This window comes from Drosophila mauritiana, chromosome 3R (genome assembly GCF_004382145.1).
Source record: "Drosophila mauritiana strain mau12 chromosome 3R, ASM438214v1, whole genome shotgun sequence".
Lineage (NCBI taxonomy): Eukaryota > Metazoa > Arthropoda > Insecta > Diptera > Drosophilidae > Drosophila > Drosophila mauritiana.
The window spans coordinates 22,532,567-22,550,537 of record NC_046670.1 but is presented as its reverse complement, the minus strand read 5'-3'; the positions used below and the strand labels follow the sequence as shown (position 1 = coordinate 22,550,537).

General features: G+C 37.5%; 2 protein-coding genes across 11 annotated transcripts in view; one reads left to right on the top strand and one right to left on the bottom strand.

Moving 5' to 3' along the window:
• Positions 1-66: 66 nt before the first annotated feature.
• On the top strand, positions 67-17,604 carry LOC117142313. 4 transcript variants are annotated; one of them, XM_033306218.1, is made up of 7 exons: positions 67-170; positions 236-275; positions 342-412; positions 16,196-16,360; positions 16,424-16,499; positions 16,995-17,284; positions 17,339-17,604. In XM_033306218.1, the coding sequence occupies exons 1-6, from the start codon at positions 108-110 to the stop codon at positions 17,141-17,143; spliced, it is 564 nt and encodes a 187-aa protein (XP_033162109.1). In that variant the 5' UTR covers positions 67-107; the 3' UTR covers positions 17,144-17,284; positions 17,339-17,604. The 4 variants fall into 4 exon arrangements, with proteins under 4 accessions (XP_033162109.1, XP_033162105.1, XP_033162107.1 ...); XM_033306214.1 differs by having other exon boundaries at positions 16,792-17,284; XM_033306216.1 differs by lacking the exons at positions 16,995-17,284; positions 17,339-17,604 and adding exons at positions 16,708-16,730; positions 16,792-16,883.
• LOC117142309 (poly(U)-binding-splicing factor PUF60-B) overlaps positions 4,072-17,971 on the bottom strand; it is an 88,321-nt gene continuing 74,421 nt past the window's right edge. For all 7 annotated transcript variants that reach the window (XM_033306202.1, XM_033306205.1, XM_033306206.1 and 4 more), the window contains 3 exons: positions 13,612-14,140; positions 8,994-9,697; positions 4,072-8,934 (listed from right to left, as the gene is read on the bottom strand). In XM_033306202.1, coding sequence (XP_033162093.1) covers positions 8,457-8,934; positions 8,994-9,697; positions 13,612-14,140 — 1,711 coding nt within the window. In that variant the 3' untranslated portion in view covers positions 4,072-8,456. The remainder of the gene's footprint in view (positions 8,935-8,993; positions 9,698-13,611; positions 14,141-17,971) is intronic.

Here is a 17,971-nt window from a genome sequence, read left to right as displayed (position 1 = left end):
TCAGTGTCTTATTCTCGTTTGTATCAGAAACACAAATTCGGCAAACACCTTACAAAATTTAAAAAAAAATAAAAATTTAGTGTATTGGATTAGCCGATTTGATTAAAATGGCGCTTCGTCTTACGACCATTGCTCTTCTACACCGTGCTCCTTTATTAGTTGTGCCAAAGGTGAGGCTTAATCATAAGATCCTTTTTATATGGCAACTCATTCTTCTTAACAATCCGATTCGCAGTTAAAAGCAGCACCACCAACACGCACTCTATTGTTAAGAAGTAAGTAACGCGTTTGTGAAAATCCAAAACAGGATTGCTAATCTGAAAACCCATGTCCTTTTGCAGAGAATCTGGTACCGTTTTTAGATGATGATCCTTGTGTGTTCTCAAAGAAAGCCATCATGCATCATTGGGGGGTAAGTGAATACTATTAGCAAAGACTTACCACATTTGCCATAAACCTATAAACTGAATTCAAAAGTTGGGAATGGGTGTATATATAATGTTCTATGCTTTTAGTGCCTCTAACGGACTATTAGAGGAGTTCTTTGTAGGTTCTATAGAATATTCCAGTGGATAATGAGTGCCAAATGTATATAGAATTCATAATTTGTGTATTTGTTTGAAAAATATCGAAAAAAGTTCAATTTTACCATACTAACTACGCGCAAGATTCATAGATACAAAATTATAATGTTGTGTGTAGGGTGTGGAAAATGCACGGAAATTGAGCTGGTTGAAACTACAGAACAAATTATTTTATGTGAAACATTTATTGTGGTATATATGTATATAGTATATATATATATAATTAATTATATTAATACGCTGCAACATTTAAGATGAGTTTGGTTTGAGTTTCGTGTGGGTCAAACAGCAAATTTTTACGCAAATTCAAGTTTACACATTACCAACTGATGTCTGTCTTTTTGTGTGAATGAGTGTGCATGTATGTTCTATGGTCTAATCAAATCTATACTTTATCTATGAATACTTTATATAATATTTGACTTTCAATAATATATTTATACTGCATAAGAAGCGAAGGGCAACCAAGTTTGGAAACAGCAATTCGAAAACTTCTCGAAATCCGACTCGATGTTATTTTTATATAATTTTGTATTGCACAAACACTGGCAACGTAAAACATTAAATTTTTTTGAGATTAAATACTCTTCATATACTCTACTATTTTCTTTTCTTAAAACGACCAACACAACAACACAGTGTGCATCAGTGTATCTTTAAATTGGTTCATCTTTCAACTCAGCGCTTAGGGTTCTAATGTTAGCTTTTCGGGTCAAGATTGCGCTTAAGGTAGCACATCTTTAAAATACAAATATATATATATATATATATATGTATATATATTTATATGTATCTATTACTTGAGTTCGCCTCAACAGTAACACATCGGTATCAAAGTTATATATTTATGTATATATATTGCTTATATGTTGTCCTCGCTCCAACTAACTACCTACAATATCTGACTGTTAATTGTTGAATCATATGATTTACCTTCCGCTTAACCAACTTTTAGTTCACACAAATAGGGTATTGTCGCATATATATTTTCTTAAAAAGAGTTTTCTTAGCTTCTTGCTTGCTGTGCTCATTGGTTTCAATTCAGATGTTTTCGTTTATCAAAAACCATGCATTGCCTTCTGTGTGTCTAAGCCTAAAGTCTAAGATAAAGCAAAAAAGTTGAATCGAATGTAAGATACCACTTGTGTATGTACAACTTATAATGAAGGAAATCAAAAGCTGCCATTACTAAAAGCATCAATATTGTACACTAGAACTAAACTTAATTAGATATTAAATTAAATTAATAATAAATATAATAATAATAATAATAATATAATAATAATATTTATTAGAAAGCGGAAAAACTAGATGACTAATTCAAATTACTTTGAGCACCGGAGGTATTTAATAAAATCAAATTAAAGTTCAGAATCTACAAAGAATGGAGTAAATTGTATAATCAATATCGATATTGCTAAATATCAATTATTTACCATTACTTTTACGATTACGTGGTACCAAGTTCGAAACGGAGAGTACGTTTTACTAGTACATTTTACAAAGTCTAATATGACGGTGGTTTCTAAGTCAACTATGAACTAATTAGTACCATACGAATGTAGGAGTATTTATGTTTAATTACAGCTAATCTTACGCTAAACATTAACAATACAATATGTTGTACAAACATTTTTTTATTTTTCGTTTTTTGTGCATTGTACAAGAAAAAATTATTTCGTGCAAACTACTTTCAAATTACAGATATATGATACTTTTCCAGATGTTATTTTACTCATATGCCACATAGTTCAAATGAAGTACAAAGGTTCTATGTGTAAAATGTTTTTTTTTCACATTTCATTTATTCATTTCAATTCAATTCAAAAAGGGATTTATGCCAAGAAGTATTTCAATAGGAAAATTACACAAAGGGTTGTTCACATTACATTTTCGTCAGCAATTTGTTTGATTTTCGAATTTCTCGGTTTGGATTCTGGGGGTTTTTATAGGCTAAAAGAGTAAATACCGTTTACATGTCCTTTGTATATATCGAAAGAATTATATATGGTGTTTCAGTATATATGTTAGTGTCTAAACATCGCTACAAGTATAGAGCGAGAAGTAGAGCGACAGCAGTTACGTGTTACAGTTACAAGATACAGGTGTTGTATATAATATATCCGTTTCTTGTTACAGGCTAAACAAATAATAACCATTTCGGAAACAAATGTATACAAGGTTGGCTGTTATACTTTCTGAACTATGGATACGTTTCTCAGCCCAAGCCAAACTCAATTCAAAGGGTTTCATACTGGTTTGCTTATGGCCTAAAAGTTATATCGTTTATATATGTATATATATATTTATATGAAAACTTATGGCTAACCTTCGTGTTTACCAAATCGTTCAATATAATGCACTTGCTTATCGTTTATATAGTTTGTTTTTATCCTTTCTTGACCATAATTCCAATCTCTGGAGAAACAAATTTACAACAGTTAGTTAGAAGAGCTTTCCACCCGTCTGCGATTTTTTCTTATGAATAGGTCGAAACGATCTGTAGTTGGGGATCTTAAAAACCAAAAATGAAATCAAGGTTCTAAGCCATTTATTAATCAAATGGGCGATTTCGTTTAAAATTCCTCGTTGCAAAAATTGTACTGATTGATTACGTGTAACAAGTATAGCCAAAAGCTGAGCTCGGTCTGCCCAATGAAGTTGTTTGGAAATCATCGGGGGCTTTGGATTCAAACATAACCGAATTTTATTATCCCTAAAATTTCTGCCGTTGTCACTATTGGTGTAAGAACTTTTTCATGTCAATTAGTTGCTGGAAGACGAGTCTAAGTTATGTTTTCGTTTAGGAAAGTCTTAGCAAGGCTTTCTGCTAAAATTTCGTTAGCGAATTTACTCACCTCAGTATTGGAGTATTTACTTCACAATTTTTGTTATTGTATTTAGCGTTAATAAAAAACCACGTTTGTATCAATTGAACTTGGTGTTGAATTCGTTCGTTTCGATTTTCCTTTCTTTTCTTATCTTTTCAAAATACAGCTCAGTAGAATTGATATGTTACGAGCCAGTAGAAGTAATCATCCTTCCATGCTATATAAGAAAACATGTTCCTTTTTTAAATATATATGTATATATTTTTTGTTTTTTAGTATATTTGAATTTTACCTGCTTAACACTTAAATTAGTTTCGAATCTGACTTTTGTTGTCTTTGATCTTAGCATTTTGTTAAGCATTTGAAATGAGCAAAAGTAGCCATTCACTGTTTCTTAATAATATGTTATGCATTTAAATATAATTTTAGCAATTGATAAATATATATAGCTTGTTTGTCAAAGTATCTCTTGAATACTTGTACGCATTGCTTCGAAATTATGTAACACCTTGACTTAAGTTTAAGCTTAAATTAATGTTTTCTTAGAGCATTTTCAATGTGATTTATACGTTTTGTTGTTTTTATATTTCCCAGGATTAGTCATGGGAAATAATTGCTTTTAGATTTTATTGTGTACGTTCGATTTTTGGTTTGCATTTTCACTTAAACATTTATGGTTGGTTTTTCGCTTCGTACTTACCACCATTTTCATTTGTTTGTAAAGATTTAGTTTGTGCCTATGCACATCAATTGACTAGCTTGTTGAGAGTGTGTTGGTGTGTGTTTGGTTGTATTAGTGTCGGTGTTTTTTTTATTTTCATAGCGCTTGGTTGATAAGAAACAATATTGGAACGCCAAACAATAAGCAAGAAGCCAAAAAATGCCAGGTCTCGAAATAAAAATACTTTAAGTAAACTATTTAACTTTGGGTTACACTTTCGTTATGTTAGGATCTAATAACCTGATTTCTGAATTTTACTACAAATTTGGTCCTCATCAGTCACTCAAATCAACAATATTGGATGCACTCGTGCTCGGTTATCTAACACCATATCCAAAATGAAAACTACTTGCTTGCGCTGTTTTCAAGATTTCGTTGATCGTTTCAACATATTTTCTGGAGAATTCTTCAGCAAACCTCTTTTCGTAAATTCAGTTTGGTTTTCATGGGTAAATCTCGAAAACTTTTGGATCTGACACCATCAAAGTGATATGCGTTGTTTTGTAGCCTTCACAACAACAGTTGATGAAATGTTTACTTGTTTTTTTTTATTCCCTGGTTTTCTCTGGGTATACCAAAAATTCTACTCTAAGTATGCAATTTGACACATTTTGAGAGACGCCTCAATATACTCGTATAATTGATATATACATATAATATATAATTTTTTGTTTTGGTTTTACTAATTGAATATATCACGGTCTTGCTAAATATCATCGTTTATGTTCTATCTGTATATATGCATGTAAATATCTATAAAGTTTTCGCCACTATACATGTATGTAGTTCCGCGAGAGAACATGTTTCAAAGGCTATCTAATCCAACTATTTCAATTTCTAAAACGCTGCTCGATCCGAATCCAAATCCAAAAGGTTCCCTAGGATTGGTTTCCTTGTCGATTGCATAGTATAAGTACTTTTCTCAGTTTGTTAGGTAATTTGGTTTACGAATACTGACACTTGAATGTTGAAACACAGTTGATCTTATTGTCATATGATGTATGTGTGTATGATGTAGGTATGTAAGTAGTTAATGCTAATGTCTTCCTAATGGGGGACTTCAGGAATCTCGGCTGGGATTTCAACTGTGACAGATGATATGAGATTGCCGTTGTATATATAAAGGTTTTACTCAATTGACTACTGTACATGTTTCATCATGCGTTTTGTTTTATAAATGGGTGTATATATCTATTAAAAAGGTTTAATTAACTATGGTTATCTAAACATGTTGTATGTCAAAAAGTTGGTTGTAAACCTACAAGTAGAACGAAATGATAATGTCCAATTCGGAGTGTGTAATGTTGTTACTAAATTACAGCAAGTTCTTTTGTAGTTTTTGGCCCGATAAATAATGCTTGAAAACTATGTATATATTAAAACTCTTGGTGAGACTAACCACACGTAAACAAGTCAAAAATACAGATTATATTTTAAAATTCTATGGATGTTTAGGACTGGTCGATAATACGTTCATTTTTCCTTTAAAATTAAATTAATAATTCAATTCATATCAACCAGTCCTTCATTTTGAGCAAATTTGTTTGTATTAACATTGGTAACAAAAAAGTAGATATATGTATATGTATATATTTTATAGAGCTACGTATGTTCGATCTGTTTACTATATATCAAAATTAGCAAGCTACTACTTTGGGTATATATCTTTGGTACGAGAATGGGAAATAAAACATTTCATTGGATATAAGATATATCGAATTCAGACTGTTGAAACTGTTACGATTACAAATATCTAAGTAATTCGCCGACTTTTTGTCGCTCTGAATGAATATTGAAGCATACGGATAAGTAAACAAAATTCCAAAGGAACTACAATGAACATAGGCAACTATGGGAGCATTTTTTGACTTCTTGCTTAATCGGCTAATAGAAATAAATGGAAAATGCAGTAATCAAATATAAATATTTTTATTTGGTTTCTTTATAAATAATGTCAATAGAACAAAGTGTGTCTGTGTAGTCAACAAGAAAGGAATTCGTAAGATTCATCTTGGATTGGCAGGGTAAAATCAACCTTATGCTAAAAGCAATTGTTCTGAGATCGAGATCTGACAGACGAGTTACAAAAATTATAAATATTAATATGGATAAGTAAATGGCACCATAGCATGTCTGGAATGTGTTAGATTCTTAAGCGTAAACAATAAATAAATAAATTAGTTTCTGCAAATGGAGATGTGGGATTTGAGCCTCGACTTCGGCCCAGCAAATGTAAATGAATTTTGGTTAATATGCATTATCTTTGGTATAAGTACGAAACAATATTACATCATACTCACCCCCGAGTCGATATCGAAAATCTACAGGAATTATATTATAAACAATTTGCCACAATCGCACAATCGTTAACTTTTTGGTACTGGCAAATGCATCGAAATGTAATAAGTTCTACACATGGCTAAGAGGAGCAGATAACAGATAATAGAGAGAAAGACAGCACAGCACAACAACAGATACAATAGTGTGTGGATTACGAGATAAATCAAATCAAATCAAATAATACAGATAAATGTGGTCAAGTATATGTACAATCAAAGTAATCAAATCATAAGAAAACACAAATGTTTGCTCAACTCATGGCAAAGTTGTTTGTTGTTTTGTTCGTTGGTTTTTATTAAACACAAAAATTACTTCAAATGTTTCATTGTTTTCCATATAATGTGTGTGTGTGGGTGTATATAAACTAGATATTTACATACGCAAAATATTACTTTCCAAATGATAACTAGTAACTAAAATTAAACTTCAAGCATGCAAGCGATTCAAATGAGACAAATACATAACTATCCAGGAGCATCTGCCCCGGGTTTCTTCTTAATTCGCTCATTTTCTTGGTTTCAATGGGTGAAGTATTTGCCGAATGCAAAATCAAATGCAAATGCTACAGATAAGGGTAATTACAAAATAATATTAATAACTAAGATTGTGCCATTTAAAACAATAAGCTACAGTAAAGTTATGTTACCTGGTTCATGAGCTGTTTGGATGGTTATGCAAATGAAAGACTTGGTGATTCGGAAATGGGTCGAAGGATCTAAAATATTAGTAGTGCCCTAAGGACTCGTTCTCCGTTGAATATCTTAGGATCTATAAATGAAGCCGCTAGCCTTGAGAACTTTTCGTCACTCGAAAGTATAATAAGAATATGCAAATGCCAAAATGTTCAACAAATGGTTATTTAGTTACTTGCTACAAATGTTTGAGATTGAGTGCAGACTAAACTAGTTATAGAACTAAATCAAAAAAGAGTCGCACACATAAAACACAACGTTTTTATGGTTTGTTTGTTGTGGTATTTGTAATTGTTATATAATTAAGTACAAGAACAGATTGTGGTAGATAGAAGGTAGGAGGATATAGGAGTTTTCGTGTTGGTGAGTTGGTGATGTTCGTTAGTGATTGGTTAACTCTGTTGTTGTATTCTATGCTGGGTGAATTAAATTCGAACTCAACTAAATGTCTAAAATGATAGTCTAATTTAGGGTTTCATCGCTGATTTAAGCAATAATTAATAGTTCTTTGTCTTGAGCAAAACGTTTTCCTTCGCTGTTTCATTCAATTAATTAATACTGCCCTTGCAGGAGTTTCTCATTCATTTCAGCTGAGTTTAGGGCTCCAAAAAAAGAACAATTTTTCGATCTTTTTAATTAGTGAGCGCCATTCTTGGTTATACGAGCGTGAGTTAACTTATAAGATTCATTCCTTGCTCTTGCATTTTATAAATATGTATGTATATTTATATATACGTTTAGTTTTTATTTAGGTTTATTTTAATTTAGGTTTAATGGTTTTCTTTTATGCACTAAAAATTATATATTAACGGCTAAATTTAAACGCAATCACAATCGGTGGTTTTTTAATGTGTTTTCCTTCGTTCTTTTGCTTCTCTAACGCTCCGTAATTTTTGCTTTTTGGTTTTGAATTTTGTTTTTCCTTGATTTCGCTTTGCTTTGCTTCCGTTTTTGTTCTTGATTTCTCGCTTATATTGCTTATGATTTGTTATATATATATATTAGTTAGTATTTATCGAACTCGCCCGAGGGCGCCTTAAATATAATACTTAATTTGCCTTCCGTGTATCGGACTACTAACTTAGCCAAACTCAAAGGAAAACCAACTTCGTATGAGTGTTTGTGTGTGATTCTATGAATGTTAATGGATGGTGGGGGACATTGTGGGTTTCATATGGATCTATTACTAGGGCTGCTGTTCACATGTGGTAGTGGGTGTATGGGTGGTTGTGAATGGTGTATGCATTGTGAGAGTGTTTCATTCAAATTACCAAACAAAACCCGCGTCTTAGACGTACATGCCCATGCCGTACATGGTGCTCCAATCGACGCCCTGGAAGCTGGACATGTCCACGTTGGCCAGCGCATAGTTGGAGTAGGCAGCCGCCGGATTGGCAGCAGCGGCGGCGGCGGCAGCAGCGGCATTCAGGGGATTGCCGGCCATTAAGCCAGCTTGCTGAGCGGCAGCGGCCAGGCTGTGAGCTCCAGCAGCACCTGCCCCATTCGCGGCATTGGCCGCCAGGGCGGCAGCCGCTGCTGCCGAGTGAGCCTGCGAAGCGGGATTCGAGACAGCGTTGTGGTGGCTCTGCTGCTGCTGCTGGGCGGCGGCCACATGGGCATTGTGGGTCTGCTGCTGGTGATGATGCTGCTGCTGTTGCTGCTGCTGGTGATGATGGGCAGCGGCGGCCACGCTTTGCGCCTGATGAGCCTGCATCAAGGCGGCGTTGGCAGTGGCGGCGCTGGCGGGGATCGAGTAGGGTGCATATCTATAGTGGGGATTAATCAGATGTTAGTTCCGTCTAGATTATCTACCGCTTTTACTCACCTGACGCTGTGTAGCGCAGTCTGCGGATATGTGGTCAACAACTTGCCGAAGCCAGCCTGATTGGCAATCGAGGCTGCCGCAGCGGCGTTTTGTACTTGAAATGGGTTCTGTGATATGAGGGCGGCCTGCTGGGCGGCAGCGGCAGCTGCCGGGGATTGCAGTAGCTGTGTGGGATTTTGGAGCATGGCCAGTGGGTTCATGGTGGCCACGCCGGCACCACGGGCTCCAATTAGCTGGCCAGGAGCAGTTGGCAGCTGGACGCCCAGGGTGCCCAACATAATGCGCTTCTGAAGGAGCTGGGCAGCCGGGGTGACTGCTTCCTTTGGCTGTGCCTTCTTGCACTCGACCTTCTTGTTCTTGATGGTATGGAAGTGAATCTCACAGACACGATCGACCACATCCTCATTCTCAAAGGTGACAAATCCGAAGCCACGGTGGCGCTTCGTCTGCTGATCCATCAGCATAACCGTCTCCTCGACGGGCCCGAACTGGCTGAAGTATGCCTTGACCTCCTCGGCGGAAGTATCCTGCGAGACACCGCCCACGAAGATCTTCTTGGTCTTGTTGGCCTGGCGAGGTCGGTTCTTTGGGGTGGCATGCTTGGGATCGATCTTCTTGCCATCGAGTGTGTGAATGGGCACCTTGAGAACCTTCTCCACGGTGCAGGGTTCTTGGAATGTGATGAAACCAAATCCGCGACTGCGCTGTAGGTGTAAAGTTGAGGTTTGTGTTTTTGTGTGGATGGGAAAGATAAACAAATAGGGACGGATACATTAGTTATGTGAAGTAATTAGTTTCATAAGAGAGCTTCGGTTAGAGGAGACTAGGTCTAAGTTGCAAATGTTGTAGTTATATAACTAGGATTAATAATCGTAAAATGTCCTACGAAACGTTAGCAAAAGTCCAACAAAGTAAGAATCAATCAAGTCGATCGGAACTCGATCTTCCACAAGTATATAAAAATGATATATATAGATATATGTAAACACAGATACGGATACAGTTTATATGCATGTATGTAGATGGCTTTATTGACTGAATTGGGCGTGCCATTTTTACGCTTTTTGCTCATCAAATTTGCATCGTTTTCATTTTTTTGTTCTTTCGTGGAGTAAACACAAACAAGTTTTAATTAAAATCCAAACAACACAAAATATGTTTCAACTAAAAACTAAAATTCGTCTAAGGATACTTTTGCTGTGTTAACAGAATACCAATATTTATACGCAAGTAGATCGATCGTTATATGGTCATTTGCTAAACTGGAACATACATATATCATAGAAACATTACGAAATATATGCATTCAACGTGTTCTCCATACAGATGCGACACCCCTCTAGATCCAAGATATATATGTAGGTACGGGAGGCATAGATTATATATACACGATAACTGGAGGATACCAAAAACATTCGTTCACTTTGCTGTGAATGCGAACTCAAGGATACAAATGTGGCAATTACATATGGTGTATGTGATAGTAAGGCTTTAATAAATAGAGTAGTACGAGTAGTGCGTTTTAGAGCTATAATACAATTGTAGCAATTTTAAATCTACTTGGCACAATATTTGTTTAAAATACCATATTTACGTAAGCTATTAAATATTACTGCTAGTAGTTCTATTGTCAAATATAGCTATAAAACGCACTATTAGAAAAGTTGCGAATGCTTCAGATATGCGTTTTTAAGTGATTACACTTTCTTTCGATTGGTTTCCTTTCAAGTTAAGTTAAACCCCCTTTTACCATACAATTCGTTTTCATTGGTTAGTTTTGCTTAATAACTACTTAAGAGTTTTTACAAATAATGAGATTCGAATGTGTGACTTTTGTTGGCTTAGTCTAGTTAATTATTTCCGTACCGGTTACATATATTACAGTAATGGGGAATACAATTTTCTCTTAAGCCTAGGGCAAAGAAGAGTCAAATGACTCAAATACAATTTATTGTACATTATTCGAGATAGAAATATAGAGAAACTATGAGACTACCTACCTAAAGAGAAAAGTATATAGTTTCTAGTGTATGATTTAAACCTTTCGCATACGTTTCCTTTAAAAGACGAGCTCTTTTTATGGGCTGGGATTGGTGGGGAAACACAACTAGCTACTTACATATACGGGGCCTAGGATAATTCCTATGAGTTGAAATCTATAAAGTATGCCGATTTTTGGTAGATCTTCTAATGCGATTACAAAACAGGGTAAAAAAAAAAGAAAATTACAACGCAACACAACAGAAAAAACGTGTTTTCTTAACATATTTAAAAACTACTCAAATTAAAACATGGTTTACTTTGTGGTATGCGAAATAAAATTAAGAAGCATTAACTAAACACATATAAAAAAATGGCGCATAATGGTTATTTATAAGGACTAAAATTTACGGGGTCTCGTAATATGGTAATAAATACGCATGTATTGGGTAAATTATGCTAAGCTAGGGTTCTTATTTATGTTACACAATCAATTCAACAGTTGCCAAGGCGATTTTCGGATCCATATTACGCTAAAGTGGGAACATGGACATTTGGATAGTATTATTGGGGGTAAAGCACGCCTCTTTAGAATATAGTTTTAATTAAGTTCTAGATCTAACAAATGTGTGTAAGATATGGCAGGAAAACTCGTTAGTTTAATTTGCTTTTTTGAGGCTTGCTTGATATCAATGCGTGGAGTTATAAGTTCATTGAATACGTTTTTTGGTTTTTTGTTGGGTGAAAAACGCTAAAGTAAACCAAGTACACAATACGGAGTACGAGTACAAGAACGAGTACATTCAATTAGAGATACGAATACAGTTATGCAGCTGTTATTATTATTGCTCAGAGTTATACGATATACGAGAGTTACGAGGCGCCAGTGTTGAGTAAATCAAGTACGCTAAACGTTCTCTTTTTTATACAGTAGTTAAAGTACTTGGCGATTGCTCTTTTGGTTTTTGTTTATTTTGTTTTATTTTTTTATGAAATGTACCTAAGCCGTCGCTGGTTCGTCATCCTGTGGTTGCCATCGTGGTTGTGGTTACCTGGCCAGGTATCCGCTGCTTCCTTGATCGGCTTCCGGCCTTGTCCTTGACTCGAGATTCCTCACTTTTGGTCGTGGTTTTTTGTGTTCATTAAAATTATGTTATGTTTAGTAGTTGGTACATTTGGTTGACTACATATGACTAGCTATGTATATAATTGACTGATCCTAGTTGCTTATGGACTACAGTACCCCCGAGATCATCGCAAGGATCGTCTTCATAAGCGATCTGCGTACCGAAGACAGTTGGTAAACCAGTTTTCTTCTCGCTTCTGTTGTTTTTCTTCATTCTTTTGTTTGTTTCTTGTTTCTTGTGTACTCTTTTTTTTTGTTTTTTGAAGGGGGGACGGAACAAAGGTGTTTTGTGTGTGTATATCTTTCGGGGTCTCCTTAAGGGGCCAGGACACAACCCCGTTAGTCGATCGCCGCGAATATAACTGCCCTATCATGCAGTCGTAGCAGGCCGACTCATTCCGTAATTGCGCAATTGGCTCGGAAACAACCCCAGGTGCACATACAGCTATAGAATTTGTCCTGTGCCGCATTCATCCACAGCGAACCCTAGCTGCGGAGGTCGCAGGAACAGCTGCGCCGAGGGAACAGGACTCGGAACAATACGCCAGAGCCAGCAGCTGCTGTTTTATGGCCCGAAAGCGGCGCGCGCGCTCTTTTCCGCTGGGGAGCCAGCCACACATTGTATGTAGTCGAATTGAAAGAAGTATGTACATACATGTGTATATGTGCCCACTAAATACTATTACGTGTAGGATGTGTGCATAATGTTCGCTTATCAAGCGGACAAATTGCTCAAGGCATTAAGTCCATTTCCGTTGCAATAACTGCGTTTTCGAGGGAAAAACTCCTATCGATACGTATTGGTAATAATGTTCCAGTATATTGTCTTCTCTTAAAGGAAAGGTAATCTAAAAGGTGGTTTGGAAAGCCATTTGTCTTGTTATCAAGAGACGTACAAAAATATACTTATTTCCTAAACTCGAAAGTTCGAATCTAGTTGTTTTGGTAACATAAAAGAATGGCAATCCCCTATTGAAGTTCTTCAATAGAAGAACTCCTGATGGTAACTGAACTGTTGAGCCTCCAAATTCTGAGGAGAACGGTGGCCAATGTGGCCATCATGGCACATAAGAAAACTGATACAGCCTGCATACAAATTATGACAGGGAAATTGGTGCTCGAGTGCGTGTCTCAATAAACAGTTCTGAGTGGATCAACCCCGACAAGCTGATCTACATATTAAACCTGATTAAATTAAATTTGGGTTCGGTGGTCCCTCGTCCTCTTCCTTTTCCTCCTTCTTCGCCGCCTCCTTTCCGATTTTCTTACTCCGATTCTTTTGTTTTTGGCACGTAACGCCGAAAGAACTGTAATTCTAAACCTCGGCTGGAAGAAGAAGAGGATGCCAAAAGGGCGACAAAACCTGCAGTTCTGCAGCTGTGCAAAAGGTAAATCACAAAATGGTAGCTGTAAACCCGAAGGGCAGGGGGATTATGGAGGTACATCAGTGCGACAGATAGATAGATATACATAGTGGTGGTGAAAATGAAAATAGAGGATATTTCGGCTTACCTGGGTGACGGGATCCTTCATGATGAGCACATCGGTGACGGTGCCGAACATGTTGAAGTATTCCTTGAGCTTGTCGGACGACGTCTGCCAGCTGAGACCGCCGACAAAGAGTTTGCCGGGTGCCGGATCGGAGCCACTGCCTCCGCTCAGGCTGGGCGTGGATCTGCCGGAGGAGCCGCTCTTGTTGCTGCCCCCCATGGCCGCCTGACCGTTGTTCTGTCCCGCTCCGGCGGAGGCGTTTACATTCTCCTTGAGCAGCGCCAGTGCTGCCTGTTGGGCTGGTTCCTGTTTGGGCTGCTCCAGTCCGGGTGGCACCACCACCGCGTTCTGGTTCTGTTGCACCGCCTGCTGGGACTGCTGGGCGGCACTCTTCAAGACTGCCGCTGTGGTCAGGCCACCGCCGATGGCGGCCACACTATTATTGGCTATCGAGGCCACCAGCGCCTGGTGGAGATCGCGATTGTGGTGCGGATCAATCAAGCCCGCTGCTGCGGCGGCGGCTGCTGCGGCCGCGTTCTCCATGGGATTGCTGCGTGCGTAAAAGAAACTATCAGCGGTGAGCAGGTGATCCTCGCCAGAAGTGGGTGGCGGTGGCTGCTGGTGGTGCAGCACGGTGGCGCCTTCCTGAAGCGCGTGCATTTCCTGCTTTATCTGAATCTTGAAGGCTTTTTTCTCCGTTTATCAGAATTTGTATTTAGCTGTTTTCCTTTTGGTTTTCTCGTTTTTTTACTCTTGAATTGTTTGTGTTTGTATTTTTAAAGAAAAAATTGTGCAAAGGCAATTTTCGGACTGCCTTTCGTCTTTTTTTCGCCACTTGCTTTGACTACGGTTCCCTTTTTTCGGTTCTACTTTGTTGTTGCCAATGGCAATGATTTTCGTTTTCTGTGTCTTTTTTTTTTGCTGTTTAACAAGCTCGCGAGTTATTGCAAAGGTGCAAAGCCATAAATAAATGCCTAAAACGTTGACTCTAAAGTTATCCTATTTCGGTATGAATTTGCTCTTTATTAACTTGCGGTTGCGACTGCGCTCTTTGAAAACTGAAACTTAAATGTTGTGTTCGCTGCTCAGGCGCTGCGGACGTCAGGATTTCGGAAGCAGAGTGCGCAGAGAAATGAGAAAAAAGAGGGTTGCCAAGCAGCTGGCAAGTGACAGCTGATTCTTGCAGTTGCTCTGCGAAGTGTGCACGTTTGCCAACACTACAACTAGCTAACTAGCTCTAAAGCGCCAATTACTCCTTTTTCTCTACCATTTTAATAAATTTAGCTATTTTTCTAAGCCTACGTCCAAAAATAGTCAAAAAAAAAGAAATCCGTGGGAATGAGAGAGAGCCAATAAATAAGAGAGTGCAAAGTGATGTCGAGAATTGTAGCATCCACTTGAAAAGTGTTAAGATATTACAAATTTGAATGATTTACGATAGGGAAGACAAAGTACTTAAAAATCTATTCTTAACACCTGACATTAATATAATTTCTTGTTCATTATAAGCCATTATGCCTAATTATTCCCAGGCCACTATATCAAGCCCTAACCGCAAAAATACGATAATTATTATTAATTATTCTCATGGAAAATGGATACACAGCACATTTGCTAGTTTTCGTGTAAAATAATTTTTGCTAACGCATTTAGATGCGGTTAGGACTCGAAATGGTTGGTTTTCCAACGATCGCTTACGAAATATTGCGGGTATGGCTCAATATAGTGGTCTGCAAGGATATTTTAATATGTGAAATCCTGTGCAAGACTATTATTTGGGTTCCATTCCACAGGCGGTGCCCATTATTGCGATTTCATTGCTCTCGTTAACCGCCGAAGTGATAACCTGGTTAGTTGTCGCGTTAACCAGACATGATGTTTCCTACACTGCCAATTCGGCACACTACGAATGCCTCGAGACCCGCAGTAGTCTATATTACCCAGCGAAGTACCTCAAGGTGAGTCCAGTTCTTAACCCATTCGGAGCCACCTCAAACCATTCCTCCTAACAGTTCATGAGGTTCAATCAAAAGTGCGAGGTTCCGCAAGGTTTGATTCAAGCCTATCAAGGTGACACAGCCGGGCCATCATGTATGTAAAAGAATATGTAGCTAATTACCCTATTATTTGCATACCCCAAATTTGACCGCGTCCTGTCTTCCGCAGTTGATGATAAGAAAAAGAAGTAGTCTGAATATTCAATCCGATCTGGTGTAAGCTTACACCCTGGTTACTTGATATGGATTCATATCCGGAAGGAAATAAAAGCCCTGTGGCGACTTTAGGTAGGAGACCACAAAAATGCAATAGTCCAGTGAAAAGGAATTCTATGCTCTTCATGCAGGATCTTAATAGGTATTATGTTTGTACTATATATCGTTTTACAATCCAAATGAAACATCAATTGTCACAGGCGCCGTGGATCATCAACGACAAGGCTCAATGGATATCCAAGTTTCAGTTTTCTTTTCTTTGCAAATGGAGTTGACAACTGAATAAAAAACTAAAACAAAAAAGCTGTTTTTTTCTACACATTTCTTTTTAGTTTAATGACAATAAATGATGCAGCCCTAATGCGAAGTCACTCCTCTACTTTATCCGATAGGTCCTTCCGATTATTTTCATAACAGTCGTTGGAGGTATACTTAAGGTTGGCGCCATGATTCGCCTGGCATTGGTGAAGGACGATGTGTTCTTTACCAAGGATTCGGCGTACTATATGTACTTGGAGACGCGCAAAGGTCCCTGGTACAAGCAAATGAGTCGTAAGGTAAGTGACTCTATTAAAAGCCTACAATCGTCGATCTATAATTCCTACTTTCTTTTACTAAAGTGGGGTGGTCGGGATGAGTATGATATGCCACCAGGATTGTTATTGGCCAACCAGGGCGATGTTTCTGGTCCTTCATGTAAGTTCATAATCACAAGTTACGAAATGTATGTAATCTATCTTGGTCTCTAAGACAAAGGAAATTAACTAATTTATTAGCTTTTTATGGTGTACAAGTTTTTAGCGCTTCCCAGAAACTATTTTTTAAAAATGCGATAAAATGTTTTTGATTAAAAATACTATTTGGCCGGACCTTTGTTCGCTTTTCTCACTTGCCAATCGTGCAGTCTAGGAGGCGTTGAAAATAATGGTAATTACCACAATTTACGACAGATAAACCCAACTTAATGACAATTTTCCATTTGTTGCAGTTGACAATGCCGACGAGCATAAAAGTGACGAAGGTCCGGATTTCAAAATCATTGCAGGACACGCAGTGATCACAGGCGTAGCTTTGGGTTTGGCAACAATGTTGTAGGAAGTCGTAGGACGGAGCAGACTATCTCAGGATGGAGCTGTTCCATATTTATTGAAGGACTCATGTTTCAGTTTTACTATGATCTGTATTACACAGATGAAAAGGACGACGGCAAGAAAAAGGACAAATTCGCTTGGATTGGAGGAGGTGGTGCTGGTCAGATTAGCATTGAAACGATGTATTTTATAGACTTGACTCTACGTCTTCCCTCTGTTCGCTTGGCCTTGAGGTTTCGAATCCGCTGAGGACTTGCTACTAGACCGATGTAGTGAGTTCTTAGACAAGGTATTCCAACAGAGCCTTTGGAGTGCAGGATACGCGTCATTTAATCTGGCATAAAGGAGGTCGATCCTTGCTGTTTTTGTATTAATTGCGAAGAAACATACGTAAGTTATATCTAATTTGGTTAAATTCGTCATTTCATTTCATACTTTTGACAGCATTTTTCCAAGCAATTTTATAAGAGGCGCCACCAAGTGGCGAGTAGCAACTCCTTTCGTATGGAAAGTAAAGAGAGGTCCTCGATGTAAAATTTTCTACAGCTATGTAGAATGCAAATGGTGGATGTAAAATTGAGGCCTTTTTTCGCCACTCTCGGATTTGAACCAATTTTTACATCTTTAGCGCCCTAAATTCCCTTAGTTTATAAATTTGGCATTGATATTTTTACAATGAAGCAATACAATAAGGTTTCTATGAAATTAAATGCAATATCTTTTAATAAGCCGGAGGGCAAAAAACTGGGTAAAATACAGAACGTAAGTTATAAATAAAAGCAATTTGTGGACACAAAAATTGTCCTTCAGGCCAGCGATGACATACAGCAGGATGCTCGACGACAACCGGTTGTAACTAAGTAAAACAAAATAAATAACTCGCTTAAATGTGAATATGTTTTGATAATGCCCTTAGCAAATTGCTGTACCTTTTGTGTGGACATCCCCCCGAATGTCCTTTCCTCTCATTTTCCTTCCAGCTCATTTTCCATTGCGCCTGCGCCCGACGCCAAAAGCCCAAAAAAAAGGATAGTTCGGTTGCAAAGAAAAATCCCTAAATAAAAAAATTGTTCGCTG

Coding starts and splice junctions, on each gene's coding strand:
- LOC117142313 (XM_033306218.1), top strand. CDS start 108: ATGGCGCTTCGTCTTACGACCATTGCTCTTCTACACCGTGCTCCTTTA. Junction 171..235: donor CTTTATTAGTTGTGCCAAAG/GTGAGGCTTAAT, acceptor TCCGATTCGCAG/TTAAAAGCAGCACCACCAAC. Junction 16,361..16,423: donor ACAAGCAAATGAGTCGTAAG/GTAAGTGACTCT, acceptor CTTTTACTAAAG/TGGGGTGGTCGGGATGAGTA.